At 44.8% G+C, this 27,037-nt stretch overlaps 2 protein-coding genes and 2 non-coding genes across 6 annotated transcripts in view; all 4 read left to right on the forward strand.

The window, feature by feature from the left end:
• Clmp (CXADR like cell adhesion molecule) overlaps positions 1-14,788 on the forward strand; it is a 60,944-nt gene extending 46,156 nt beyond the window's left edge. For both annotated transcript variants that reach the window (XM_090319288.1, XM_090319287.1), the window contains exons 2-7: positions 570-727; positions 5,729-5,930; positions 7,145-7,312; positions 8,394-8,516; positions 11,862-12,000; positions 13,047-14,788. In XM_090319288.1, coding sequence (XP_090175414.1) covers positions 570-727; positions 5,729-5,930; positions 7,145-7,312; positions 8,394-8,516; positions 11,862-12,000; positions 13,047-13,347 — 1,091 coding nt within the window. In that variant the 3' untranslated portion in view covers positions 13,348-14,788. The remainder of the gene's footprint in view (positions 1-569; positions 728-5,728; positions 5,931-7,144; positions 7,313-8,393; positions 8,517-11,861; positions 12,001-13,046) is intronic.
• Positions 14,789-20,376: 5,588 nt separating this feature from the next.
• Positions 20,377-24,710, forward strand: Hspa8 (heat shock protein family A (Hsp70) member 8). Of its 2 annotated transcripts, none has more exons than XM_090319289.1 (9): positions 20,377-20,479; positions 21,156-21,365; positions 21,739-21,944; positions 22,039-22,191; positions 22,284-22,839; positions 23,076-23,278; positions 23,490-23,688; positions 23,804-24,036; positions 24,293-24,710. In XM_090319289.1, exons 2-9 carry the CDS (start codon positions 21,161-21,163, stop codon positions 24,476-24,478), a joined length of 1,941 nt encoding a protein of 646 aa, XP_090175415.1. In that variant the 5' UTR covers positions 20,377-20,479; positions 21,156-21,160; the 3' UTR covers positions 24,479-24,710. The 2 variants fall into 2 exon arrangements, with proteins under 2 accessions (XP_090175415.1, XP_090175416.1); XM_090319290.1 differs by having other exon boundaries at positions 20,457-20,479; positions 21,159-21,365.
• Positions 22,914-22,999, forward strand: LOC150045442 (small nucleolar RNA SNORD14). The gene has a single exon (XR_016532885.1). It is a non-coding gene; the product is annotated as a small nucleolar RNA SNORD14 (small nucleolar RNA).
• LOC150045443 (small nucleolar RNA SNORD14) lies at positions 23,333-23,420 on the forward strand. Its single transcript, XR_016532895.1, has one exon. It is a non-coding gene; the product is annotated as a small nucleolar RNA SNORD14 (small nucleolar RNA).
• Positions 24,711-27,037: the final 2,327 nt, after the last annotated feature.

Genomic DNA, 27,037 nt, shown 5'->3' on the forward strand with positions numbered 1-27,037 from the left:
AAACACACCCCAAAAAAATCACTTGCTTTCTATTTGGAGTGACAAAGTGCTAAACACTATACTACATGATTAACATTCAGTATCTCTAACATTTACAAAACCCCTGAAGGAAGTAACCTAAACCCTATACTTACTTGCATAGACTCTCTCTTCTGTATAGTCTTTTGATCATGAATAATATTCATATTACTATATTTTCTTGCTCATCTTTTCATCCTCCTAAATTCAGGCTAGTGATTAGGAACACTTGTTACAGACTGAAAGGAGCTAATTTGCAAAATAAGAAGGCTCACCTGTAAGGTTTGATTTTGTAACTTGGAGAACAGGAACTCCTGGGCAACCTAACCCATAGTCTCCTCAATCATCTTCCTTCTGAAGGCCTTTGGCTAGTAAAGGGCAGAGAGGTTAACCATGTGAAGGATTCCCTTAATGGGGAGCTAGGACTTTTTGTATCTCTGTTGTGAGATTTTTCCTAAACAAGCTGCTCTTGGCTCACAGGAACATCAATGTTTGTTCCCCAAACTGTTGTCTAGTTTCTGCATTACTCATTAGAGGTTTGCCTCTTCTAGTTTCCTACCATGTTGGAACCTTGGGAACACACACTGAAATAAAGAGAGTAGCAGAGGAAAAGGTTACCTTGCCCTGTCACCATCAGCTGGGACTTCAGGAAAAAGACACCCTGGATATCGAATGGCTGCTCACAGATAATGAAGGGAAACAAAAGGTGGTAAGTACATAACTGGCTAGAGGAATCCTCCTTTAAAATTCTGTCCAATTAAAAAAAAAAAAAACATAGGCCGTGGGGGTGGGGGGAGGGAAATGGGGACCAAGACATGAGAAAGGGTATCAATGTGAAGTAATGCACCCTCTATCTGGTGAATATAATGTAACCCTTCTATTAATTACAATAAAAAATATATGAAAAAAAACATAGGCTGGGAGTTTGGTTCGAGTCCTGGTACCACATACATAGAAAAGCTGGAAGTGGTGCTGTGGCTCAAGCAGTAGAGCGCTAGCTTTGAGGAAAACCCAAGGACAATGCTCAGGCCCTGAGTTCATGCTCCAGGACTGGAGAAAATCACACATATACATGTGTGACACATGTATTCCTCTATTTCACTGCCCCTTCTTAAAACACCCTCGGTAGGTTTCACTGCTTCATTTTCATGCATGTAGATAAACGGTCAACCACTTTCACTTCATCATCATTCCCGCCTTCCCACGGTCGCCCTCTGAGCCTGCTTTGCTTTCCTGTCATTCTAGAGTACCACTTTCCTCTTGCATTTGTTTTTTGTGTTTTTGTGGGTTTTTTTGTCTTCTGGTCTTTCTTGTTGAGTCTGAAAGAAGTTGAATTGATTTTTAATCTGACTTATACTTGACTCTACATACAAAACTATAGAAAAAGGTGATTTGGATTGCAAGGATAAGAGATTCTAAGTTCTTTGGTAAGCGAGAGATACTAGAAAGTCACCCACCATTTGCCCAGGAAGAGAATGTACATTATTAACACCTTTGCCTAGGAAGGGGCCTAAGGTGCGGCAACTTGATCACCTAGTCCAGTGGGCAGGACCCACAGCCTAGAACTCTAGGTCTGCTCCTCTTCCTACTATAAAATTATTACTACCTGCCTAGACCTCATCATTGCACCAAGTCACAGTTTACAAGTTCCCGAGATTATATTCTATGCCATACAACATACGAGGAAGAAGAACAAGTAAAGGTTTGAAAACAAAAACACTGTACACATAAGTAGCCTGTAAAGGAAATGGTGTGGATTCCAGAGTTGGGGGGTGTGTAGAAAGGAGCAGGCCTTCAGTGTTCAGGTTGGGGAGGCACATGGAACCACCAGTTCCATGTGCTTCTGGCATATATTAGAAATAACAACTATGAGCCAGGTGCCAGTGGCTCACTCCTGTAATCCTAGCTACTAAAGAAGCTAAGATCTGTGGGTCACAAGTGAAGCTAGCTGGGACAGGAAAGTCCCTAAGACTCTTATCTCCAATTAACCTCAAGAAGCCAGAAATGGAGCGATGGCTCAAGTGGTAGAGGACTAGTCTTAAATACAAAAGCTTAGGGACAGCACCAGGCCCAGGGTTCAAGACCCAAGAATGACATAAAAAAAAAAAGGAAGCTCTGTGCTCTATTGCACTCCTTCTTGTTTGTATACAACTGCGGAACTGTGGTCATTTTCTCTATTAGGCCTTCCAGAATAATTATTCTGTTTACTCAGGGACTTACTTTTCTTTTCATTCAGACTTACCTTTTTGTTTAAGGTTTTATGATTTAGAACGACTAAAAGAGACAAAGTGAGGAGCAAGGAGTTTGGCCTAGTGGTTAAAGTGCTTGCCTTAGCATGCACGAAGTCCAAGGTTTGATTCCTCAGTACCACATATATAGAAAAAAAGCTGGAAGTGGTGCTGAGGCTCAAGTGGTAGAGCTCTAGCCTTGAGAAAGTTCAAGGACAGTGCTCAGGCCCTGAGCTCAAGGCCAGGACTGGCAAAAAACAAAAACAAAACAAAACAAAAAAGCAAAGAGGCAAAGGGAAACCTAACTCCAGAGTGGTTCCAGTAAGACACATTAGTGTGAATACGGGAATTTAACTCATTTTTAAAATTCCAAGATGTGTACTGTTTAACTGGTTTTAGAGACACATTTACAGGGTCTCTTTGGTTTTGTCTTGACCCATTGTAATCACAAAGAAACAAGCCTTTGAACAGTGTGTGACATGTCCCTTCATGAAATTAGGTCTTGCTGTGCGTTTGAGGCCATTTCCAGTCTTCTGAACTCATTTTTGCCTTCATGACTAAGTAAACACTGAAGTATTTCCTAAAATGTACTGAATAATTTTCTCTGTAAACATGGATGCTCTTCAACTTAGAAATTACATTTCCATATACCTATGGTAAAACAGACATATCATAAGTTGGAAATGTACTTATTGCCCTTCATCAAAGCTGAACCTCACCTGAAATAGGCTCAACTCATTCATATGAGCATCTAGTTGGACAAAATCATCTACCAGGATATTTATTGCATCATAAAGTAGTGAATATTCCGTAAAAACTATTTTGTGACTTAAAAGTATTTATAAGCTTTACACTTTCCCTGATGAAAAATGAAAAGTTCTCCTTTGTTCTGACCAGTCAGTCTTCACTGCTAACTTTATAAAATGGTTTATGCTGGGAAAAGCTAAGATTTTCACTATAAACTAAAATTCAAGAGCACTGTTTGGATTTTAACCTGCTTAAATAGTTACCTTTGTCACCTTGTTATTGTGATACTCATTATTTTGTCCTAGTAGAGCATCTTTCCAAGATGATCTGTTCTCTGTAGAGCAAGGTCACCTTAACCTAAATGTGTTTATTCCAACACCTTATTGGACAATCTTAGACATGAGAGTCTCAGTTCAGAATAAGTAAATAAGAGCCCATGTTCTTATAATAAAAATCCAAAAGTGACTACAGTAGACTTTCCTTTCACCATACTTGAGCCAGGTTTCTGAGTTCTTTCTGTGGGTGCCTGAAACTATAGACAATACCAAACCCTATGTATTCCTAACTTTTTCCCATGCTTACATGTACAATTTTTAAAATTAATTAATGTATTTATTTTTGTCAATTGTGGGGTTTGAACTCAGGCCTCCTATTTTAGTTGGTATTCTAACCCCCGAGCTACATCTCCAAGCCCAGATTTTTGCTTATTAATTAAAGGATGGAGTCACAAAACTGTTTCTGCCTGGGTAGAAAATTCTCCAGATCTCACCCTTCTGTGTAGCTGGGATTATAGACATGAGCCACCAGCACCTGGCTCTACCTTCTTTAGCATTTCCAAACTGCCAGGAACACTACCCTGTGCATTGTGGTAAAATAAAGGCTAAACATAAGCACAGCCAAACTTGCACAATTGGTGAGAGATGGCTATTAAGTAGGTAAGTTACCCACACAGTGTAGAAAGTCTGAATGAATGATTCTGTGCCAAGGAGGATAGAACAGAATTCTAGAGATAATACTTGCATGGTGACCAGCATCAAGTTTATGAAGTGCTTACTTCAGGAACTTTCATTTAACATTTGTGGATCCTGATTAATGGCCAGTAATAAAAGCTCAAAAAGTGAAATCAGGGGCCGGGAGTTTGGTAGAGTTCCTAGCTGATCTTAGGACTTAAAACCATAGTGGCTTCAAAGACCATGGAGAAATGGGGCCAGGAGTTTGGCCTAGTGATAGAGTGCTTGCTTAGCATGCATGAAGACCTGGGTTCAATTCATTGGTACCACATACATAGAAAAAAGCCGGTTCAGAGGCTCAAGTGGTAGAGCTCTAGCCTTAAGAAAGTCCAAGGACAGTGCTCAGGCCCTAAGCTCAAGCCCAGAACTTTAAAAAAAAAAAAAAAGTGAAATCAAGGGGCTGGGAGTTTAGCCTAGTGATATAGTGCTTGATTAGCATGCAGCAAGACCCGGGTGTGATTCTTTGGTACCACATACATAGAAAAAAGCCATAAATGGTGCTGTGGCTCAAATGGTAGAGTTCTAGCCTTGAGAAAGGCAAAGGACAGTGCCCAGGCCCTGAGTTCAAGGCCCAGGTCTGGCCAAAAAAAAAAAAAGTGAAATCATAGATAAAAGAGGAATTGCTATATCAAGAAAGAACCATGGGCTGAGTATTTAGAGCAGAGAGCAGGTCAAGGATAACTTTGTTTTGTTTTGTTTTGTTTGAGAAAGTCTCCTATGTGGCCAAAACTGACAGAGAACTCCTCTTTTTGCCTCAGCCCCCAGAGTACTGGGATTATAGTCATGTACTACCACAGCCAGCTTTGATCTGAGTCCTGATGCAAGAGACTTCCCTGAGTGTAGACACAGAAGCTGGACATTTTTGAGAAGCCATAAGCCAGTGTAGGTACAATATAAAATGTAAACCTGCAGGGGCTGTAGGACCAGAACCTAGAAGACCTCCTGTACCATATTATAGAACTTAGAATTGCCTATAGGATGTCAAGGAGTTCTGGAAAGATCTCAAGAGTATATCTTAGGGCTCAGACACTAGAATATTGATTTAGAAAGAAAGCACAATTTCATACACTACAATAGGGCTTATATAATGCCCTTAGGTAGATTGGAATCTCAAGGAGAAAATAAAAAATAGTAAAGTTGATAAGACTTTCTAACTGCCAAAGTGTTGAGAACATGGTGAGGGTGACAGAAAAGACAGGAAAGGGTAGAATAGATGGGGTGCTAAAAGTAGGCTAACCAATGACGCAGATCCCAAGTTTAGCTCTCCATTTCAATCTGAGAAGAAATATTTTCATTGCTTTTGTCTAGGTTGCTCAGAGAAGGCACAGAACATCTGGGGGTGGGTAGGCAGTCTCAGGAACATTTGAATTTCAGGCTCAATAGCGATAGCATAGCCACTGGAACGTGGAAACTTCTTTTTTTTTTTCTAGTTCAAAGGCTGGAAAAACAACTAAGTTTCAAGGTAAGAGTGACTACCTCATTCAAAGTCAACGAGAAACAGGGAGCAAGGTGAAGAGAAGGGACAGAAAATGATGAAAGGGGTGATATCATTCATGATGTCATCCCCACAAAGTGACATGTTGAAGGGTAGTCCCTTTTCCCCATCTAACTTATTCTTACTAATATGCAGTAAAGCCAGCAAAGAAGAGGCAAACAATGAAACCCTTAGTATGAGACCTGAATTTTAACCCTGACCCTGCCTGCCTCCGTCCGTCCGTCCTGCAGGTGATTACCTACTCCAGTCGTCATGTCTACACTAACCTCACTGAGGAACAGCACGGCCGAGTAGCCTTTGCTTCTAATTTCCTAGCAGGAGATGCTTCACTGCAGATTGAGCCTCTGAAGCCCAGTGATGAGGGTCAGTACACCTGTAAGGTGAAGAATTCAGGACGCTATGTGTGGAACTATGTCATCTTAAAAGTCTTAGGTAAGATAAGGCCAAGGGGACTGCCTCTATCTTGCTTTTTTTTTTTTTTTAATCATCATCACTGTTGTTTTGTTCTGGAAAAAGGATCTGGCTGGCCTCCAAGTCATGATCCTCCTGCCTCGGTTTCACCACCACATCCAGTTTAAATGCCGACCTCTGTAAGGTATCTGCATCGTGGTGGTATAAAACCTCATGTACAGTATTTTAGCTTACATTTAGAGGTCATTTAGTCCAATTTCCTGAAAAGGAGCATAATATAATGAAAAAATATAATTACATCTCTCCATGGTAGTTCATTACCAAATCTAAATATCCTATAACATTTAGATAGTATCCTTATATTCAAATTTAATTTGTACAGATGGGAGTGTAACCTCACTCGTACAGCACTTGGCTAAATTTAACTTATGGTAAATATTATTATTATTATTATTATTATTGGAGCCAGGAATCTAGCCTAGTGCCTTAAGCATGCTAAGAGGCACTGTACTACTGAGATACATGCAAGTCCTCTTCTAAAATCTTTGAGACATGATTGAAATGCATCTTTTTCCTTTGTGCTGGTCCTGGGACTTGAACTCAGGGCCTATCCCTGAGTGTTTTTGCCTAATAATAGCTCTCTATCAATTCAGCCATAGCTCTACTCACACACTTTCTTGCTCCTGAGTAGGTAGTATTACAGGTTTGACCCACCAGCCTTTTGATATCAAGAACCACTGAGCTGGGGCTAGGAGCATGGCCTAGTGGTAGAGTGCTCACCTGCCATGCACAAGGCCCTGGGTTCAATTCTTCAGTACCACATACACTGAAAAGGCCAAAGTGGTGTTGAGGCTCAAGGGTAGAGCGCTAGCCTTGAGAAAGCCCAAGGACAATGCCCAGGCCCTGAGTTCAAGCCCCAGGACTGGCAAAAAAAAGTTAATGATCTTCTAACACTACTTAAATATCAGTGAAATAATATTTTTCTAAATTTCTACTGAATAGCAGTTTTCATTTTTTGGGAAATGAAGTGGACGTTTCTCAGGCTACTCTTGAAAATTTTACCCCACTAGTAGCAGCTAGAATTGTGTGTGTCACACTTGTACATGCAAGGGAGAAAGTGGGTTGAATCCTGACTCAAAAATAGGGATAGCTGGAGAAATCACTCAGTACTACATAGTTTTTCAGTTGACTCTGGAATTTGGAGAATCTTTTGAATCATGCTTCCCTCACTGCAGTGAGACCATCTAAGCCCAAGTGCGAATTGGAAGGAGAGCTGACAGAAGGAAGTGACCTGACTCTGCAGTGTGAGTCATCCTCTGGCACAAAGCCCATTGTATACTACTGGCAGCGAGTCCGGGAGAAAGAGGGAGAGGATGAACATCTGCCTCCCAGATCTAGGATTGGTAAGTCATCTTCCTATCACTCGACTGGGCCAAGGAGATAAAAGGGATTCATGAACTCTAAGCCTGCTGCCAGCAGCTCACTATGGGACCTTGAATATATTCCTCTTCAATTTCCACTTTTGCTCATCCATAAATGAGGACAGAAAAATCATTCTTAAAATGGTACCAAAAAGTGCTAAGACATTAGGAAGAACTGTACCACATAAATCACTACATCTTGTTTATTACACTTAAATGTTCTTGATCATTTTATAACTTTTGAGACTGCATTTCCATGTGAAAGTATATTTACTCTAGGTGCTGTAGCTCACACTTGTAATTCTAGATACCCAGGAAGCTAAGATCTGAGGATCATGGTTCAAAGCTAACCCAGGTAGGCAAGTCCAGAAGATTTTTGTCCCCAATTAACCACCAGAAAACCAGAAGTGATGCTGTGGCTTTAAGTGGTACAGCACTAGAATCTGAGATAGCATTCAGGCCCCAAGTTCAAGTCCATGGCTGACAAAAAAAAAGTGTATTTACCTGTCTCCCCTTTCCCTGTTCCTAAAAGTGATATTTTCTACAGTTTCCTCCTTTTTTAATCTTTATTAGAGAATCAGGGCAGGGATGCTCAGCAAGAATGGGAACATTTATTTCCTTCAAGGATAACATATATATATAATATATATGTATTATATATATGTATATATATATATATATATTTGCCAGTCGTGGGGCTTGAACTCAGGGTCCGAGCACTGTCCTTGGAGTTTTCTCAAGGCTAGTGCTCTACCACTTGAACCACAGTACCACTTACAGCTTTTTTCTATGTATATGGTACCAAAGAATTGAACCTGGGTCTTCATGCATGCTAGGCAAGCACTCCACCACCAGGCCAAACTCCTGGCCCTATTTAGATATTTTTAACAGGCAAATTATTGATACAGGCAGACTTTCTGTCAGACAATAAGAAGCATGCATGTCTGTCTCCATATACCATGGGCCTCATTTGGCTGGAAGTTAATCCACCCCTATTAGAAAAATAATAAACATGGATGCTGTCATTAAAGGGATTTTAGTGTCACTCTTTCCATTTGTATAGATTACAACAACCCAGGACGAGTTCTCCTACAGAACCTCACTATGGCAGCTTCCGGGCTCTACAGGTGCACAGCAGGCAATGAGGCTGGGAAGGAAAGCTGTGTGGTCAGAGTAACTGTCCAGTGTAAGTATCTGAAGGGTTTTTGTTTTTGTTGCTATTGTTGCTTGTTTTCATTTTAGGATATTGCCAGGGATTGAACGCAGGACCTTATTAAGCATATAAGGGCAGACATGCCAACCAGGCAACAAAGACTTTTTTGTTGTTGTTGGTTACGGGACTGGAACTCTGGGCCTGGGTGGAAGCTCTTCAGCTCAAAACTACTGCCCTACCCCTTGAGCCACAGTGCCATTTTTAGTTTTCTGGTGGTCAATTGGAGATAAGAGTCTCACAGACTTTAGTACCCAGGCTGGCTTTGAACCGAAATCCTCAGATCTCAGCCTCCTGAGTAGCTAGGATTATATGTGTGAGCCTCCAGTGCCTGGTAGTATAAGGCATTTTAATCACAAATAAATGTAAGGTCAAGGTCAAAGTTTTTATATCTAGAGGGACATGTCTATTAACCAAAATAAATTCAACAGTTACAGGAGCCATTCAATAACTAGGTTTAACTCTAAATAGTTACAAGTATGTGAATTAACAAGCCCCTTAAATAAATGTACTATGGGACTGGGGGTTGGCTTAGTGTTAGGCAACTTGCTTAACATGTGCAAAGTCCCTTGGTTTGATACCAAACAAGAGAAAAAGATGGAGGAAAGGAGGGAGACAGGGAGAAAGCGAGATCCTTAGGTACAATTAAACAACAAAGAGCCAGGAGTAGAGGTGTGACTCAAATGGTAGGGTACTCAGTCTTGAGCAGAAAAAAAGCTGAGCAAGAACATGCAGGCCCTACTTCAAGCCCCATTCTCCCCCCGACCTCTCCACCGCCAAGACACACACAAGATTGGGATTTGAAAACAGAATATGCCAAGCTAAGAAAAAAACAAAAACAATCCAGGAGTACATGCTGGAGGTAAGGTAGCAATCTCTTTGAAGTAACAGACACAGGAAAGTCAAATAATTTCAGGATGAGTGACTTCCTTAACTTAGGAGGTGGAGGTAAACAGCAAACGACTACAATTTGTATAGGCCTTTACCTAACCCCAAGGTCCAAGGAAGTTTGGATTCTGATTAACTCACTTTTAGGGCAGAATCTTGGGTTTCTATAATACTAAGGGTGATTTGTCTTTCTTGGGCCACTCCCAGCTTTCTGAATGACATTCCAAGTCTCTTTAGAAGACCTCATGGCTCTGCATTTACAGGTTCCCACAGATGAAACGCTTATTTATCGCCAATTAAGTCCCCCCCCCCAAAAAAAAATCTGGTAATGGAGCTGTCTCTCAAGTAGTAGATTGCTAGCCTTGAGGGGGAAATAAAAAGCTCAAGGACAGTGCCTAGGCTCTGAGTTCAAGCCCCAGGACTGGCATGACAAAAAAACAAAACAAACAAACAAAAAAACCCAGTGAATCATTAAGTATATTCCACATTCCAAAAGAGTGTGAAGCACTTTTCCTCCCAAGTTTTGAGAGGTGCAGTTAGTGGTAGAGTGTTTGTCTGATGCTTGTAGAATCACTGGGTTCAATCCCCAGCACTGAAAATAAAGCTGCTTCATTACCTAGTGAGGGTAAGACCTTAAAATTAGTGCAAAGAACATTTGAGAAGCTATGAACAGAGATAGCTGAACACAGATAAAAAGATTGCTAGGTTAGGCATCAGACTGATTAATGTTCTACAAAATCACACAGTAATTTCTGAAGTCATCTGTTTAACTGGAACAGTAATTATTTCCACCTCTGCTAGACAAAGTTCTACAAGTCGCTCCTAAGAAGTAGTAAACAGTCAGCACTGTAGTTCAGTTTTTAAGTTTCAGGTGAAATTTTTTTTGCCACTCTTGGGGCTTGAACTCAGGGCCTAAGCACTGTCCTTGGGGTGTCTGAAGGCTAGTACTCTGTGGGGCACGTCACATCAGGAAAATGGGCTCATTTCCTGGCCTTGAAATCCAACTTGCCTGTCACCTCATTGGGAGGTGTGGCTGTGGTTTGTGATGTAAAGTAGGCCACCTCTAACCCTGGGGTTGGCCCCCTCTCGGACAGCACCTACCTCCCCCTGCCATGCCCACCTCTATGCTGATAGGCTCCTGTATCCTATTTTAGCCCACTGTACTTCCGGAATACAAGAGTTCTACTGTGGGGGCCAGGAGTTTGGCCTACTGGTAGAGTGCTTGCCTAGCATGCACGAAGACCTGGGTTCAATTCCTCGGTATCCCACATACATAGCAAAAAGCTGGAAGTGGTGCTGAGGCTCAAGTGGTAGAGCTCTAGCCTTGAGAAAGTCCAAGGACAGTGCTCAAGCCCTGGGCCCAAGCCCAGAACTGGCAAAAAAAAAAAAAAAAAAAAAAAAAAGAGTTCTACTGTGACAGTCTCCCTGGGGCGTCTGTGTCTTCCCTCTGGAGAGGGAGGGCTGGGTGAAGCCAGCCAGTGGGCCCTAACCTTTCTCGGTCTTGTCTTAGTCGGGGCGTAAAGACCCCAACAGTACTCCACCACTTGAGTCACAGTACCATGACCAATTTTTTTCTATGTAGTATCAAAGAATCAAACCTAGGTCTTTGTGCATGCAAGCAAGCACTCTTACCATTAGGTCAAACTCCGGGCTCAGGAACAAATTTAATAGGCATTTCATTTTATACTGTTATGGCCATTAAAAAAAAGAAGACCACGTTGTGAAGAAATAGGTGCTTTTACTTTTTTTATTTTTCCTTTCTTCTTGAACTCTTGGAGCTTGAACTCTGGGCCTGGGTGCTGTCTCTGAGCTTATTTTGCTTAAGGCATGTGCTCTACTGCTTGAGCCATCATGCCAGTTTCAGCTTTTATGAATAGTTTATTGGAGATAAGAGTCTCAAGAACTTCCCTGCCTGAGCTGGCTTCCAACTGCGATCCTCAGATCTCAGCCTCCTGAGTAGCTAGGACTAAGCCCAGCTCAAATTATTCTTTCACAGTCATTATGATAGTCATAAAAACTGTTTGCCCATAGTTTAAAAGGCCCTATGTGAGCTGGGCCTGACTTAGTGATTTTGTCTACATATACAAACAAGCTCTTGCTCATTATGCTGTCAACATAGTTACATTTCATCACACTTGTTGCTCCTTCTGTCTACAGAGCTCTATTTCTATACCATGATCATCCCATGATAGTGTTTTCTATCATTTATATCTCAAATCATATGCTGAGATATAAATATATCAGAGTCCTGATTGCCACAAAATTTAGGCGGTCCCTTTCTAAATGATCACTCAATAAGAAGAATTAGTCAAAGAAGACAATGGGTGCTATTCTGCAAGACAGGAAGGAAACATCTTGTTCAGGGACTACAGTTTTTTAATTCATGTATTTCCTATCTTATGTTTGGTTTTCTTTGTGCTTCTGAGAAAACAGATGTTCAAAGCATCGGCATGGTTGCAGGAGCAGTGACAGGCATAGTTGCTGGAGCCCTGCTGATTTTCCTCTTGGTATGGCTGCTAATCCGAAGGAAAGACAAAGAGAGATATGAGGAAGAGAGACCTAATGAAATTCGGTAAGTTTCCCACATTTTCACTTGTACTGAACTTCCTTTCTAAGGCGTGTTCCCTAGTAACTAGTCTATACAAATATCCCCTCACTTCCATAAAACAATTATTGTGGGCCAGGAGTGTGGCCTAGTTGTAGAGTGCTTGCCTAGCATTCACAAAGCACTGGGTTCAATTCCTTGATACCACCACATACACAGAAAAGGCCAGAAGTGGTACTGTGTCTCAAGTGATAGAGCTCTAGCCTTGAGAAAGCCCAAAAATAGCACTCAGGTCCTGAGTTCAAGCCCCATGACTGGCCAAAAAAAAGAGAGAAAGCTCAAAATAGTGCCCAGGCCCTGAGTTCAAGCCCCAGGACTGGCCATCCCCCCCCAAAAATACATAGATGCTTGGCATCTATGTATTGAGTTACCACTGTCTAGAAGAAATGGAGTGTTTATAAATTTTGTTTTCATTTCCGTAAACATCTTTGATTATTGTAATAACTCAGACAGGCAAACAGAACCCATGGCCTTATATTACACCTATCTGTACCAGGTATTGGTATTTGAATCTATATATTTATATATCTCTCTCTATATATATATTCTGATAAGAAGGTTGCAGCCTAGGGATGGAAGGAAGTTATGGTTTACACCTAGACTTTATTGGAAACTGTCAATAGACTTTTAAGTTGAACCTTACATTATTGCTGACTCATTTCCATTTATACAAGGCATACAATACAGAATGAGGATGACCTACAGGAAATGAAAGGATTTGTGCATATATACCCTAAATCAGCACAAATGTTATCTAGACCATCTCACAGTGACATGGATCCTCAGAATAGGCTGAACCCTTAGGCTAGCAAAATAAACATTTGTTTAAACCAAGCATTAAGTATTAAGAAACGCAGGGTGATTAGTTTAGTAAATGGCTGCCTTCTGATGATATTTGAAGTTTACAGCTTGAGTAGCTTATTGGGAGACCTTGGAGGAGGAAGTAAGCACAGTGGAAGCCACCACACTCCTGCCAGCACTAAAGTTCATCTTTGCTGTCTTTTTCTCTTTAGAGAAGATGCTGAAGCTCCAAAAGCCCGCCTTGTGAAGCCTAGCTCTTCTTCTTCAGGCTCTCAGAGCTCTCACTCTGGCTCTTCCTCCACTCGCTCCACAGCAAATAGTGCCTCACGCAGCCAGCGGACACTGTCAACTGACGCAGCACCCCAGCCAGGGATAGCCACCCAGCCATACAGCCTACTTGGGTCTGACATGAGAGGTTCTGAACCAAGAAAAGTCCACCATGCTACCCTGACCAGAGCAGAAACCACCTCCAGCATGATCCCTAGCCAGAGCGGAGCCTTCCAAACAGTCTGAGTTAGAGTGCTTTCACAGGGGCCAGGATCTTAGGACTCTTCTAGTCACTGAAACTCAAGTCACCAGCCACACAACCCTTTCAACTGTATAAAAGATTATTTAAATAGCTGTGAACATCAAGTGGAACAGATTCAGATGGGCACTTATCTCTTTATATGACACCAGACAAGCAAAAAGATGTAAGGTGATCATCTCCAGTAAGGCATCTTATATTGCTTTTAGACCAGAGGAAAAGAAAGCCAGGATCCGAGTGTCTGTTTGCTAATCAGGACCTCTGGTGAGGACGCTGGGGAAAGGTGAGGTGAACACATGTAAGACCTCTCACCTCAGATGTTTGGTATCTATGTATTGAGTTACAATGTCGAGAAGAAATGAGGTGTTTGTAAATTTTGTATTCATTTCCGTAAACCTCTTCGATTATTGTAATAATTCAGACAGTCAAACAGAACCTATGGCCTTATATTACACCTATCTGCACCAGGTATTGGGCTGTTTCCAAGAACTCAAAAAGAAAAAAAAAAAAAAGGAAACATGTCTCTTCTAGTCTGACTTCATGTGTCATAAAGTTTAGGTACTAATTTCAGAAGGACTGAAATAGTAGGAGATATAAATAAGTGAGTTTTTCTACTGCACTACTAATCTCTTACTTAAGTTGATCCGTAAAATAAAATGTAAAAAGGAAGTCTAAAAAGTGTCACAAAGTTCTGTGAAAAGCTTCTCTTGATGTTCGAAGGATTAATGACAAATATCAGAACAACAAACTGGAACAACTGTGGATTTTTCCTCAAATTAGATGCCTCTAAGGATTTCCCTGCTGGACATCTCTGGAAGAAAAAAATGTAATATAACAGTGTCTTAAAAAGGAAAAAAAAAAGTCTTCTAGAGAAATAACTTTTGAAGATCACCAACACAACATTACAGTTTCCCTTTCTGAAAGTATGGAAACCAGAATGTCAAGACTGAGTCATTAGATCAGGTATCTCTTAATATGTTAAGGAATGATATAAAGAAGTGTAGTATTGCACCAAACTTTGAACTTTCTCTATTTTTCATTTTAGATGGATATGACTCTGGGATGTTTAATGACTCTAAGCCTTAAATCATTAAAAAAAAAATCAGGCTACCAACATTTTCTAGTAATATGTGATATGTGGTATGCCATAATCATTCCCTCCTGAGAGGCTAAAGCAGAGAGAAATTCAGCATTTTCCCAGCTTCAGCTTCCAAGAAAGCCTAGATCTGGGCTAGAAACCAAGTAAACTAACATTTAGGGAAGAAAAGTTAATGGGTAGTAGGAGAAGGCTTAGCTAGTGCCCATTAGCATTTAAATTGCTGCTGGGGTATATAGCTCAGTGGTAGAGTTCTTGAGGCTCTGGATTTAATCCCCAGTATTACAGGAAAAAAGGAAAGGAAAAGGAAAAGAAACCAAAGGAATATTTTAGTTGCTATCATCTTGGGAAGAATTAGTAGAAAGGATTTATCAAGAAAGCGACTGAAAGGGCCGGGAGTTTGGCCTCGTGGTAGAGTGCCTGCCTAGCATGCACGAAGACCCAGGTTCGATTCCTCAGTACCACATACATAGAAAAACGCTGGAAGTGGTGCTATGGCTCAAGTGGCAGAGTGCTAGCCTTGAGAAAAGCCCAAGAACAGTGCTAAGGCCCTGAGCTCAAGCCCAGAACTGGCAAAAAAAAAAAAAAAAAAAAAAAAAAGCTTGTACTAAGATATCTATGGGTACAAACGCTGATTTGAATTATCCTTTCAATGAAGTTAACATAAATGACATCTATCTCCATGGGTACAGAATATTTCTTATTAAAGGACAACATGCTACAGGAAAGAAAAAGTATTACTGAAAATGGTGAGAAAAGCATTACCTTTAAAATGAGAACCAGGATCCTTACAAGAAAAAGTTTCATGTGGATTTTCTGCTCCCACTTACTTGGCTTTTCATCCCTACATTTGATTCCCAAATGCAGTATAACTGCATTTACTTCTAAAGTTCTCAGGAGTTTAGATGAAAATCTTGTTTGCTTGTTTCTAGTCCTGAAAACTGAACTTGTAGCCTGGTGAATTCTAAAAGGAAAAATTTTAATCTCAATTGTGTCTCTCTAAAAAAGGTAGGAAGTAGGAGACAGTTGAAAAGAAAAACATAAAGAATGCCTATTAAAGAGAACTGGTACATTTCGATGCTTCTTATGCTAACTCTTATCTCACTGTAAGATTTAAAAACTTGGATCACATTTTTATTCCTCTCCAAGGGTGGTATCCGGGCAACCTATCTCTTCAGCTAGTAATTCTAAGAATTCTTTTTCCTAGAGTACCTGAGCCAAATAAGCATACTATGGAGATGGCAGCTGTGTCATCATTAACAGTTTTCTCTTGTTTACCACCTTTGAACCGTACAGTTTCCTGCTTATGACAGTAGAAGACTAATATCACTGGATATCCAAATTGTTTTGAAAATCTATTTACAATGGAAATCTACAACAAACACACAGATTATACTGAGAGCTGAGAAATTCTAAGGAATTAAGTCTAAACAGAAAAGACAATACATTTCTCTTGGGGTGAGACTCTGAGTTTCAGATAAAAGGAACAGCCACTGTAGGTTCTAGACCTCATTCTGCTGACTTACCAAATCAAATAAATTGATCCTCCAATATGAAACTATGAAAGGGGATATGATTTAAAAGTCAGGAGAGCAAATGTTGTCATAATAAAAAGCAGATGGAATAATGTGGATGTTACGAGAGTGACCATTTCAATAAAATATATAAATCAAACCTACATTTGTAAAATAACATTGATACTTTCATTGTTACATGGTATAAAAACAATTTCAGAATTGCTTTTCCAAAAGGATATTTATAATTTTGCTTCATTTCTAGTGTTTAGCTGTTTATGTTTCAATATTAATTTCTATTTTTTTTTTTGCCAGTCCTGGGCTTGAGCTCAGGGCCTGAGCACTGTCCTTGGACTTTCTCAAGGCTAGAGCTCTACCACTTGAGCCTCAGCACCACTTCCGGCTTTTTTCTATGTATGTGGTACCGAGGAATCGAACCTGGGTCTTCATGCATGCTAGGCAAGCACTTTAACCACTAGGCCAAACTCCTGGCCCCTCAATATTAATTTCTAAATTGCTTTGCAGTTGAGACTGTGAACATCACAAAACCAAATATTTATTATAGACGGATCTGTATCAGCAATTAAAAAATAAGTAAAGGCAATACTGTAGGAAGGCTGAAGCTCATATAACCCACACTGGAAATTTGTTTATCAGCTTGCTACCAAGGGAACTCAGACTGAATATGATCTATTATTTATTGATTTCAGTCACAGGTATACCAAGTTCTTTTCTCACAAGGCAAGATGTAAAGAAATGACATGAGTTGTTGCTGTTAAAGCACTTTCTTAAAATCAACAAGTCATTATTACTTAGAAAGCCAAGTAAAATGCCAACAACAAAATAAATCTGGAAAACTTCACAGAAAGCTGGATGTGGTAGCTTACATCTGTAATAGCAGCACTTGAGAAGCTAAGAGAGGGGGATCTTGAGTTCAAGAACAGCTTTCCTATATAACAAGGATGCCTCGTTGCACACGCAGTGCAGCAAGACATTGCATCCTCTCCCCCCTCAGAATGAAGGCAATATAGTAGCAATACTAGTAGTTCTCACTGAAGTACCATGCACTAAGCACTCTACTAACTAGATCATATATTTTCATCTTACAAAGACAAAACTAAGGCTCAAAGACATTAAATCTTAGCACAGCTAGGATATAAGCTCAGCAACTAGGATGTGCATTATTCTATCAGAACTGCTAGATATTGTCATTCTCATTCCTGAAATCTTCATTCTTTTACTCTAAAGTATGGGTTTGCCCTTCTCATTCTACCTTGTCCTAACTTTTTAGGACACCTGGGGCTCCTGCATAAATCCAATTTGTTTACAGAATTTCTTTGGTCTGAAAATTAGGATAAAAATTTACAACTTTATAATTGCCTATGATGTTCTCATGCTGATAAACAGGCTTAGGTCACATATATAACCTTAGTTAAATGTTAATCACAAAGTATCCTGAACTTACCAAGGGTAAACTTGTCAAGTCCTCTGAGACACAAAAAGACAAAGCTACTTTAAGATTGCAAAATAGTATTTTTTTTCCAAAAATGGTAAGAAGCACATTAAGGTATTAAAATATATTTACCAAGCTCAAACATTTCAAGAACCCCATATTTAGGAGTAATTGTGTTTGTAAAATTTAGATCTGTAGTGGTAGAGTGATTGCCAAGCATTCATGAAGACCCGGGTTTGATTTCTCGGTACCACATACGTAGAAAAAAGCTGGAAGTGGTGCTGTGACTCAAGTGGTAGAGCTCTAGTCTTCAGGAAAGCTCAAGGACAGTGCTCAGGCCCTGAGTTCAAGCCCCACGACTGGCAAAAAAAAAAAAATTAGGGCTGGCTTCTTTTTCCCTGTCCGTTATTCCCTCCCTCCCTTCCCCACTAACATAGCAATATTAGCAGTTGGCCATGGCCCCACATGTTCCAAACACTGAACTGTATCACCAGCCTCATCCTGATTTGCACCATCTTCTTGTTATTCTTAGATGAAAGTTATAAAAATTATGACAGCCACTGGTGGCTCATGCCTATAATTCTAGCTACTCAAGAAACTGAGATCTAAGGATTGTGGTTCACAGCCAGCCCAGGCAGAAAAGCCCTTGAGACACTTTTCTGGAATCAATCCCCCAAAGACAGAAGTGGAGCTGTAGCTCAAGCAGTAACCTTGAGCACAGAAGCTAAGGGATAGCCCTGAAGCCCCCGAGTTCGAGTCCCGAGTCTGGTAAACATACACACAAAAGTTATTTATACAACTCAGTATTTATTTCAATGTGATTTCAAATTTCCAGTAATGTTGGCAGAAGGCAGATACTTTAAAAGACATTGTAGCTGTACTGAGTTTAAATTTCAGGTCCTACAATCTGATTTTGTGGTTTAGCTTAATCCAGTGACCTTTCAGTGACATGGTTTCCTCATCTCCAAAATGGAGATTAAGGGAGGCACTGGTGGCTCACACCTATAATCCTAGCTACTCTGGAGGCTGAAATCTGAAGAGGGTTGTTTGAAGAAAGGCTGGGCAGAAAAGTCCCTATGAGGCTCTTATCTCCAATTATTCACTCAAAAACAAAAACAAAAACAACAAAAGTGGGGCTTTGGCTGAAGATTCACAACCAACCAAACAAGCAAACCAAAAACCTAATTAATAATAAGCCGGTGGTGGCTCACGCCTGTCATCCTAGCTACTCTGGAGGATGAGATCTGAGGATCCAGGTTCAAAGCCAACCCCGGCACAAAAGGGCCTGAGACACTGATCTCCAATTAACCTCTAGAACACAGGGGAGTGGGGCCTGGCTCAAGGATAGGGAGGGGTGGCTTTGAGCTGAGGAGCTCAGGAACACGCCCAGGTGGAGTTCACGAAACCTTAACAATAGTCCTGACTGTTAGGAAAACGGAGGAGAACCCCAAGAGGAGCAGGCAGCTCTGCTAGTTCCTCAAGAGTCCGGGACGGTCTTACTGAGGAGCCAGGAGCAGCAGCTTATGAGGAGGAAGACAGGAAATGGGGCACGGGTCCTAGAGGCCGCGGCCAGGCCCATGCTGGAAAGCTGCCCTTGGTTTGAGGGCTATTGTCCCCCAGGGCCCAGGGTGGGGTTTTTACAGCCACCGGGGGCCTGGGGTGTCGCCTGACCTTCCTTTTCCACTCTTCGATGCCTAAAAGGGTCGGGCAGGTCATTCGGTGACAGCGGTTACCGCTGAGACCTGTGGTTTAAACGAGGGCGACAGGCGTGGCGACGTGGACCGCAGGCTGCAGACCCCGACTCCTCCGCTTGAGTCGGCGGACCGTGTGCCGTGTGCAGCCCGCCGGGCCCCTTCCTCCCCGGGCGTGGGGGGGCCCCGACTCCCAGCGCCCCCTCCGACCCCCGAGATCGAGACGACGACCGCAGCCCGCGGCTGGCGGTGGCCCGGAGGCCCTCGAGCCCCGCGGCTGGCGGTGGCCCGGAGGCCCTCGAGCCCCGCTGGGGTTCGGGTGCTTGGAGGTTTCACGGAGGAGAGGCCCGGCCGTGTGTGTCCCCACGAAGGACCTGTCTGTCCCCGCGCGGGCAGGGACGCGCTCAGAGCCGCCCTTCGCGACATTAAGGGCGCCGGGGACGGGGCGCGGTGTCCCCTCCCCGGACTCGGGGACGGCGCCCCCGCCCCACGACCTGCCGGGACGGGGACCGAGCGGCCCGGCGCCCCGCCACGCCAGCCCCGCGCCTCGGCTCACCCCTCCTCAACCCGGGGTGCTTATTTAACGCCTGGACGAGCGGCCGCGGGCGCGCGAGGGAGTGGCGGCGAGCCGCGGACCGCAGCGCGGCGCCGTCCCGGGGGCCGCGGTGCAGCCTCGCGGGGCCCGGAGCCTCGCCGCCGACCCCGGCCCGGCCCGGGCCCACGGGGCGCCGCGGGGGCGGGAGTGGGGGAGGGGAACGACAACCTTCGCGCCATTTTGTCCTCGCTCCACTTCCGTCGTCTCTTCCCCTCGGGCCGCGGCGCCCGCACGGCCCGGGTTCCGGGCGGCCTCCCACATCGCGGCAGCGCAGCTGCCATTGGCTCGTGCGCACTGAGCCCGCCCCCGTCCCGCCGCCCGCTTCCGCTCCCTCCCGCGGGAGCCCGCGCGGCGCGCATGCGTGCGGGCGGCCGCGGCCTCCCCTCCCCCGCCGGGAGTGACAGAGGACTCCCGCGCGCGGGCTGCCGGCCCCACCCTCGCTTTCCCCGGGGCCGTTCCGAGAGCGGGGGCGAGCCTGAAAGTTCCAGAACGCCGAGGGGGTGCGTCATCGCCAGGTGGGGCGCCGGGGCGGGGCGGGGGCGGGGCCACGGAGGGAGCTCTGGGCCGTGATTGGGTCTGGCGGAAGGGAAGTGGCGCCTACTGGCTGAGGAGGCCGTGACGGACGGCCGACGGGGCGGGATCCTTCTGGAAGGTTCTGAGACGGGGTATAAGAGGCGGGGTGGCGGGCGGCGACCGGTCTCATTGAACGCGGCGGCAGCTCTCCGGGTGCTCGCGCTCTCTTCACCGGCGGAATCGGGCCTACACATTCGGTAATGCGCTTCTCCCTGAGGGCCGGGCGGCGAGCGGGGACGCGGCGCCCTCGGCCGTTCGCTGCGGCGCGGCTGTGGTGCGGGCGCGGGGCCGGGGGGCAGGAGAGGCGCCGAGCTCGGCCGCCCTGGAGGCCGGGGCTGCGGGCGGGGGCCGGGCGGCCGTTCCCGAGGGCCCTGGCGAGCGGCCGGGCTGCGCGGCTCCCCCGCCGGCGCTGCCATCCTCAGGGCCCGCGCGGCCGTTCCTGGGCGGCCAGACAGCGCCCGCGGAGCGCCGGCCCCGGCGGCCTCGTGGCCCCGGCTGGGCTGGGGCGGCGCCCTGGCCGGGAAGCGGCGGCGGCGGGCGGACGCCCCACGCAGGCCCGGCTCTGCACGGGGCGCGGGCCGCGTGGCGGGGTGGGGGCAGGGCCGCGCCGTGGCGGGCGGAGCCCGGTGAGCGCCTTGGTGGCCTCTTAAAGGGGCCGCGCGCCAGGCGCCGCGGGGAAATGGCGGCCGGGCGGGGCTGTAGGGGGCGCAGGCGGGCCGGCGTTCTGGCCGCTCGGTCGGACCGCGTCGCCTGGCGGCCGGGCCGGCCACGTGGTCGGCCTCCGCAGCCTCCCGGCCACTCCCTTCGCCCAGGGCGCCCGGAGATACGGGGGGCTTGGCACCAGGCCTCATTGTCCTCCCTCGTGCCCCGCAGCAGCCATGTCGAAGGGACCTGCAGTTGGCATTGACCTCGGCACCACCTACTCGTGCGTGGGCGTCTTCCAGCACGGGAAGGTGGAGATCATTGCCAACGACCAGGGCAACCGCACCACGCCGAGCTACGTGGCCTTCACAGACACCGAACGTCTCATCGGAGATGCCGCCAAGAACCAGGTGGCCATGAACCCCACCAACACTGTTTTCGGTGAGCCAGTGATTTCTGCCCAAAACACGTGGGGATGTGGGAATCTGTCCTTCCTAAGCCTTTCCTAAGTTGAGTCCAGAATGTTCCGAAGGCCCACCGTCGACGCTTGGCGATTATAGTCATTTGTGTAGTGTCTCCAATACTGAGCCTCTCAAGGCTGGCCCTCTTAAAACCCCACTTCCTCTTCTGTTTAAGATTAACCCAGAGCTTTATGCATGCTAAGCAAGCACTATGACTAAGCAACCTTCCCAGCCCTCTTAGCTGAACACTCGGGAATGGACTTGGCTTTTCATCCAAGTGCTGGCCGTTGCTCTTGCATTTAGCATCTGTTTATCCGAGAATGTGGTAGACTGAACCGTGGTATCTCTTGCAGATGCCAAGCGACTGATTGGACGTAGGTTCGATGACGCTGTCGTCCAGTCTGACATGAAGCACTGGCCCTTCATGGTGGTAAATGATGCAGGCAGACCCAAGGTCCAAGTTGAGTACAAAGGCGAGACAAAAAGCTTCTACCCAGAGGAGGTTTCCTCCATGGTTCTCACAAAGATGAAGGAAATTGCAGAAGCCTATCTTGGGAAGGTGAGAGCATTGTGCAGTTTCACAACCGTAACACCTCCCAGGAAGTACTGAGTGCAGTAGCTTAGTCTCACTTTCCCTCTCTATTTCTACCTAGACTGTTACCAATGCTGTGGTCACTGTGCCTGCATACTTTAATGACTCTCAGCGCCAGGCAACAAAAGATGCTGGAACCATTGCTGGTCTGAATGTACTGAGAATTATCAACGAACCAACTGCTGCTGCTATTGCTTATGGTTTAGACAAGAAGGTAAGTCAGTCATGGATCTGGGTTAATTGAGATTTTGATTGTTGAATGCAAGTGTGTGCATTAGCTTACTGACTTGTTTCCCTTAATGACAGGTTGGAGCTGAAAGAAACGTGTTGATCTTTGATTTGGGAGGTGGCACTTTTGATGTGTCAATTCTCACTATTGAGGATGGGATCTTCGAGGTCAAGTCGACAGCAGGAGACACTCACTTGGGTGGAGAAGATTTTGACAACCGGATGGTCAACCATTTCATTGCCGAATTCAAGCGCAAGCATAAGAAGGACATCAGTGAGAACAAAAGAGCTGTTCGGCGTCTCCGTACTGCTTGTGAGCGAGCTAAGCGCACCCTCTCCTCCAGCACGCAGGCCAGTATCGAGATTGACTCCCTCTATGAAGGCATTGACTTCTACACTTCTATTACCCGGGCTCGATTTGAGGAGCTGAATGCTGACCTGTTCCGTGGCACTCTGGATCCTGTGGAAAAAGCCCTTCGTGATGCCAAACTAGACAAGTCACAGATCCATGACATTGTCCTGGTTGGTGGTTCCACCCGTATTCCCAAGATCCAGAAGCTTCTACAAGACTTTTTCAACGGGAAGGAGCTGAATAAGAGCATTAACCCAGATGAAGCTGTTGCTTATGGTGCAGGTAATCTTGCTGTCCCTGTAATCTTCTGCTCCTAATCTGTTGTCTCAGCAGCCTCCCTGAGGGGCTCAGGCTGTTCGCTGTGATGATGGATTCCAAAACCATTCGTAGTTTCCACCAGAAGTACTGTGTTGGCTAGTTCCTTCCTTGGATGTCTGAGCGATGGGGATGAGTTTACTTGAGAGTTGGAGATTCTGTACGTGTTTTCCTAAAGTGTTTTCTTTACTCTTGTTCTTCAGCTGTCCAGGCAGCCATTCTATCTGGAGACAAGTCTGAAAACGTTCAGGATTTGCTGCTCTTGGATGTCACCCCTCTGTCCCTGGGTATTGAGACTGCTGGTGGAGTCATGACTGTTCTTATCAAGCGCAATACAACCATTCCTACCAAACAGACTCAGACCTTCACCACCTACTCTGACAACCAGCCTGGTGTGCTCATTCAGGTATGTGCTCAGCATCACGAGAAACATGTAGAAACTGTAGAGGCTGGTCCTGGTCCGCTGTGATGATGGATTCCACAACCATTCGTAGTTTCCACCAGAAGTGTGCTATGTTGGTCAGTTCCTTCCTTGGATGTCTGAGCGACCAATCTATTAAGTTTTGTGGTATGACCCTTCCATAAGTCCATGCTAAGTTCCACTTTTTACTTCCAAGGTGTATGAAGGTGAGCGTGCCATGACCAAGGACAACAATCTGCTTGGAAAGTTTGAGCTCACAGGTATACCTCCTGCTCCACGTGGTGTCCCTCAGATCGAGGTCACTTTTGATATTGATGCCAATGGTATCCTCAATGTCTCTGCTGTGGATAAGAGCACCGGAAAGGAGAACAAAATCACAATCACCAACGACAAGGGTGAGTGACGAGTAATCTTTTATGCCAGTGTACCAAAGAGCCATAAATTGGAAACTTAGTAAAATAGCTAGCTATGTCTTGATCTCAAATGGCACATGTTTAATCTCTTCTGCAGGTCGTCTTAGCAAAGAAGACATTGAACGCATGGTTCAGGAAGCTGAGAAATACAAAGCTGAAGATGAGAAACAGAGGGACAAGGTATCATCTAAGAATTCCCTGGAATCTTATGCATTCAACATGAAGGCAACTGTTGAAGATGAGAAACTTCAGGGCAAGATCAATGATGAAGATAAACAGAAGATCCTTGACAAGTGTAATGAGATCATCAATTGGCTGGATAAGAATCAGGTTTGTACTGACAGTAGAGGGGGTTACAAAGGGTTTGTGTGGAAGGGTCACAAGGATGAATGGTCCAAACATTCGCGGTTTCCACCAGAACTTAGAGCTGTGTTGGCAATCTACCTTCCTTGGATGTCTGAGTGACCTGATCAGGAATAATGGGGGTGGGTTTGTAGCGGTTTCACAATGGGCAGCTAACGTGTGACATGACTGAGCATTTAGTCTGGAGAGATGAAAGTAACTGGAAACAATTTTCTCCCCACAGACTGCAGAAAAGGAAGAATTTGAACATCAGCAGAAAGAGCTGGAGAAAGTGTGCAACCCCATCATCACCAAGCTGTACCAGAGTGCAGGTGGCATGCCAGGAGGCATGCCAGGGGGCTTCCCTGGTGGAGGAGCTCCTCCCTCAGGTGGCGCTTCCTCTGGCCCCACCATCGAGGAGGTTGATTAAGGCAACCCAAATACACATGTAGCATTGTTCCACACAAAACATTCAAAAGACCCAAATTTAGCAACTTCTACAGCAGCTTTAAAAAGTTGAGCTGCTGTAGTAAATTACTGGGCATTCTCAATACTTGAATATGGAACATGTACACAGGGAAAATACAAACATTGCACTTTATAAAGCACTGTATTGTAAGTGGAAAATGCAATGTCTTAAATAAATATATTTAAAATTGGCATACGGTTGTCTGTGTCCTAAAAGTAGAAATGGGAAGTAGAGCTGTGGTTCAGATTGGTAAGAGCTACCTAGCCTTGAAAGGACAGCAGTAAATAAAAAGCCACTGCCCAATGAAAATAGGGATGATAATTTGGGGGAGAGATCAGATTGCCACAATAGGCCCCTGCTGGCTATGTTCAGTCCTGGTGGTACATTTCCTAGGACCTCAGAAGGTATCACCAGTATAGGTCCCACCACCAGGATAGGTTGACATGGGTGGACAGGGGTGCTGTTAGTGCAATATTAAGGCTTGGACTTGGTCCTTGCCTGGGACTCTGATTGTGTGGCTCCACTTCTAGGCTTTGTCTTAGGACAAGTCTTGAGCTCCTGAAATCGCATGTGAGCCATCTGGTAGGTGCCCTTTATTATGACACATGGACCTTATTGGGTTCTTTATAGACAAATCCAACACTGGGAATCCATATCTGGCTAAGTCACAATTTTTTTTGTCCGGAATACCTCTGGCACATTCCCAACATCCATAGGCTTTATGCTCCAAAAGTCAGGCAGCCCTGTGACATTGGTTATTTGAACTATTTCAGTAATGCTTACACTGTTGGCTATTTGGAGGATATAAACGCTGAAGCTCAGGAAGAGGCAATTTAGTATTGTGGAGGGAAGGAAGATTGATTCAGGCCTATACATATAATCCTAGCTGTTTAGACCAGACAGCCAGAGCGGGTACGGTTTCATGTGGGCAGTATAGATGTCAAGGTGGTATGTGGTAGTGCTTCAGGGGCGGCTCATAGCTGTGATCGCTATAATTGGCCATTTGGGAGGCTGGGAACTGAGATTGTGGGTTGAAGTCAGATTGGGCAGAAAAGTGCCACGTCCTATTTCCGATTGACCACCAAAAAAATGGGGCTGTGATGGAGCATTAGATAACACAACAGCACTCCACCCAGACCCACCCCTAGATGTGATCCCCAACATGGGCACCCAGAAAGCTTGTGCCACTTCAAAGTTATCTCAAGGTTATGAGCTCATTACGCAGGAATGTCTGCAATCCTTTTGAGTTTCAGCAAGAGAAAAAGAATCTCTTTAAAATAGTTGGTTTCTGCAGATTGTACCTTGACAGTAACTTGGTTATGGTTATTACGAGTCTCAGGGTTTTCTGAATAGTAGTATTCCATTCTTACTACAAGAATAAGCTATAAAATCCTCTACTATAATCATATACTTAACAGTAAAGAGCTCAAGGCTGTGTAATGTTCAAATCCCTGAGCTTCAATAAGAGAAGGGGCCCTTTGGTTTCTGTGAAGGTGGAATGTGGTATGAGTTTTTTTTTTTCAGTTCTATATTGACAGTTTACCTACTGGTGTAAGGGTATTTTTGCTCACTAGATGGCAGTAGCTAATTACAGAGCTGCCACCAGTTTGCCTGGCAGAAGCTATCGGGGTTTCTTAGAACGGGGGGGGGGGCCTCACCACCATGCACACACCTTGCCTTGCTCTCATGGCTTTAAAGGCTCGAGACTATTCACTTGCAAATTGGAACATTGTTCACAGATGGTTATGAAGGAAGTCAGCCTGAAACACATGGCATACTTGGTGAAAACAAAGCACTTCCAGCTTACAAATCCCCCCCTGGGGTGCGGTGCCATATGATTTGAATAGAGAAGTCAAAGTTCAGTGAGGGCTCACAACCCTTTGGAGATGGAAAACCAGGTGAGAAATTTCCCTGGTTCAGCCTTTCCTGGTGTCATTGCTAATACAATGTTGGAGTTGGAACTCGGAGGTTCCTTCTTGCTAGGCGGGTGCTCTACCATTGGAATCATACATCTGGGTTTTGGGGTGTGTGTGTGTGTGTGTGTGTGTTGTTAGTATTGAGGCTTAAACTGTGGGCTTGAATGCTTGGGTGCTTTGCTACTTGAGCCAGAGCTCTACTTCAAGCTTTCTACAGAATAACTAGAGATAAGAGCCCTTCTTGCCCTAGGCTAGCTTCTAATCTGGATCTTCATATCTCCGTCTCCTTAATAGCTAAGATTATAGGTGCCCAGCTTCTTCTGGTTATTTTTGAGCCTTACATTTATGAGGAAGGGTGAATGGGGGAAGCACCAAACCCGGGCCTTACACTTGCAAGGCAAGTGCTCTTCCTCTGAGCTAAATCCCCAACCCCATACACCACATATTCTTGCACCAAGGAAGGACCCCTTTCGCCCATCTTGCAAGAAGTACAAACTGAACTCCAGACAGCCCACTCCTGTTCTTTAAGGAGGACCCACAAAAGGCCTAATGGCAATTTTCCCCTGGAGTTACTTCCAGAGCAGGCCACCAGCTGCAGGTTTCA

Source organism: Megascapheus bottae, chromosome 27, assembly GCF_031878675.1.
Source record: "Megascapheus bottae isolate mThoBot1 chromosome 27, mThoBot2.hap1, whole genome shotgun sequence".
In the NCBI taxonomy this organism is placed as follows: domain Eukaryota; kingdom Metazoa; phylum Chordata; class Mammalia; order Rodentia; family Geomyidae; genus Megascapheus; species Megascapheus bottae.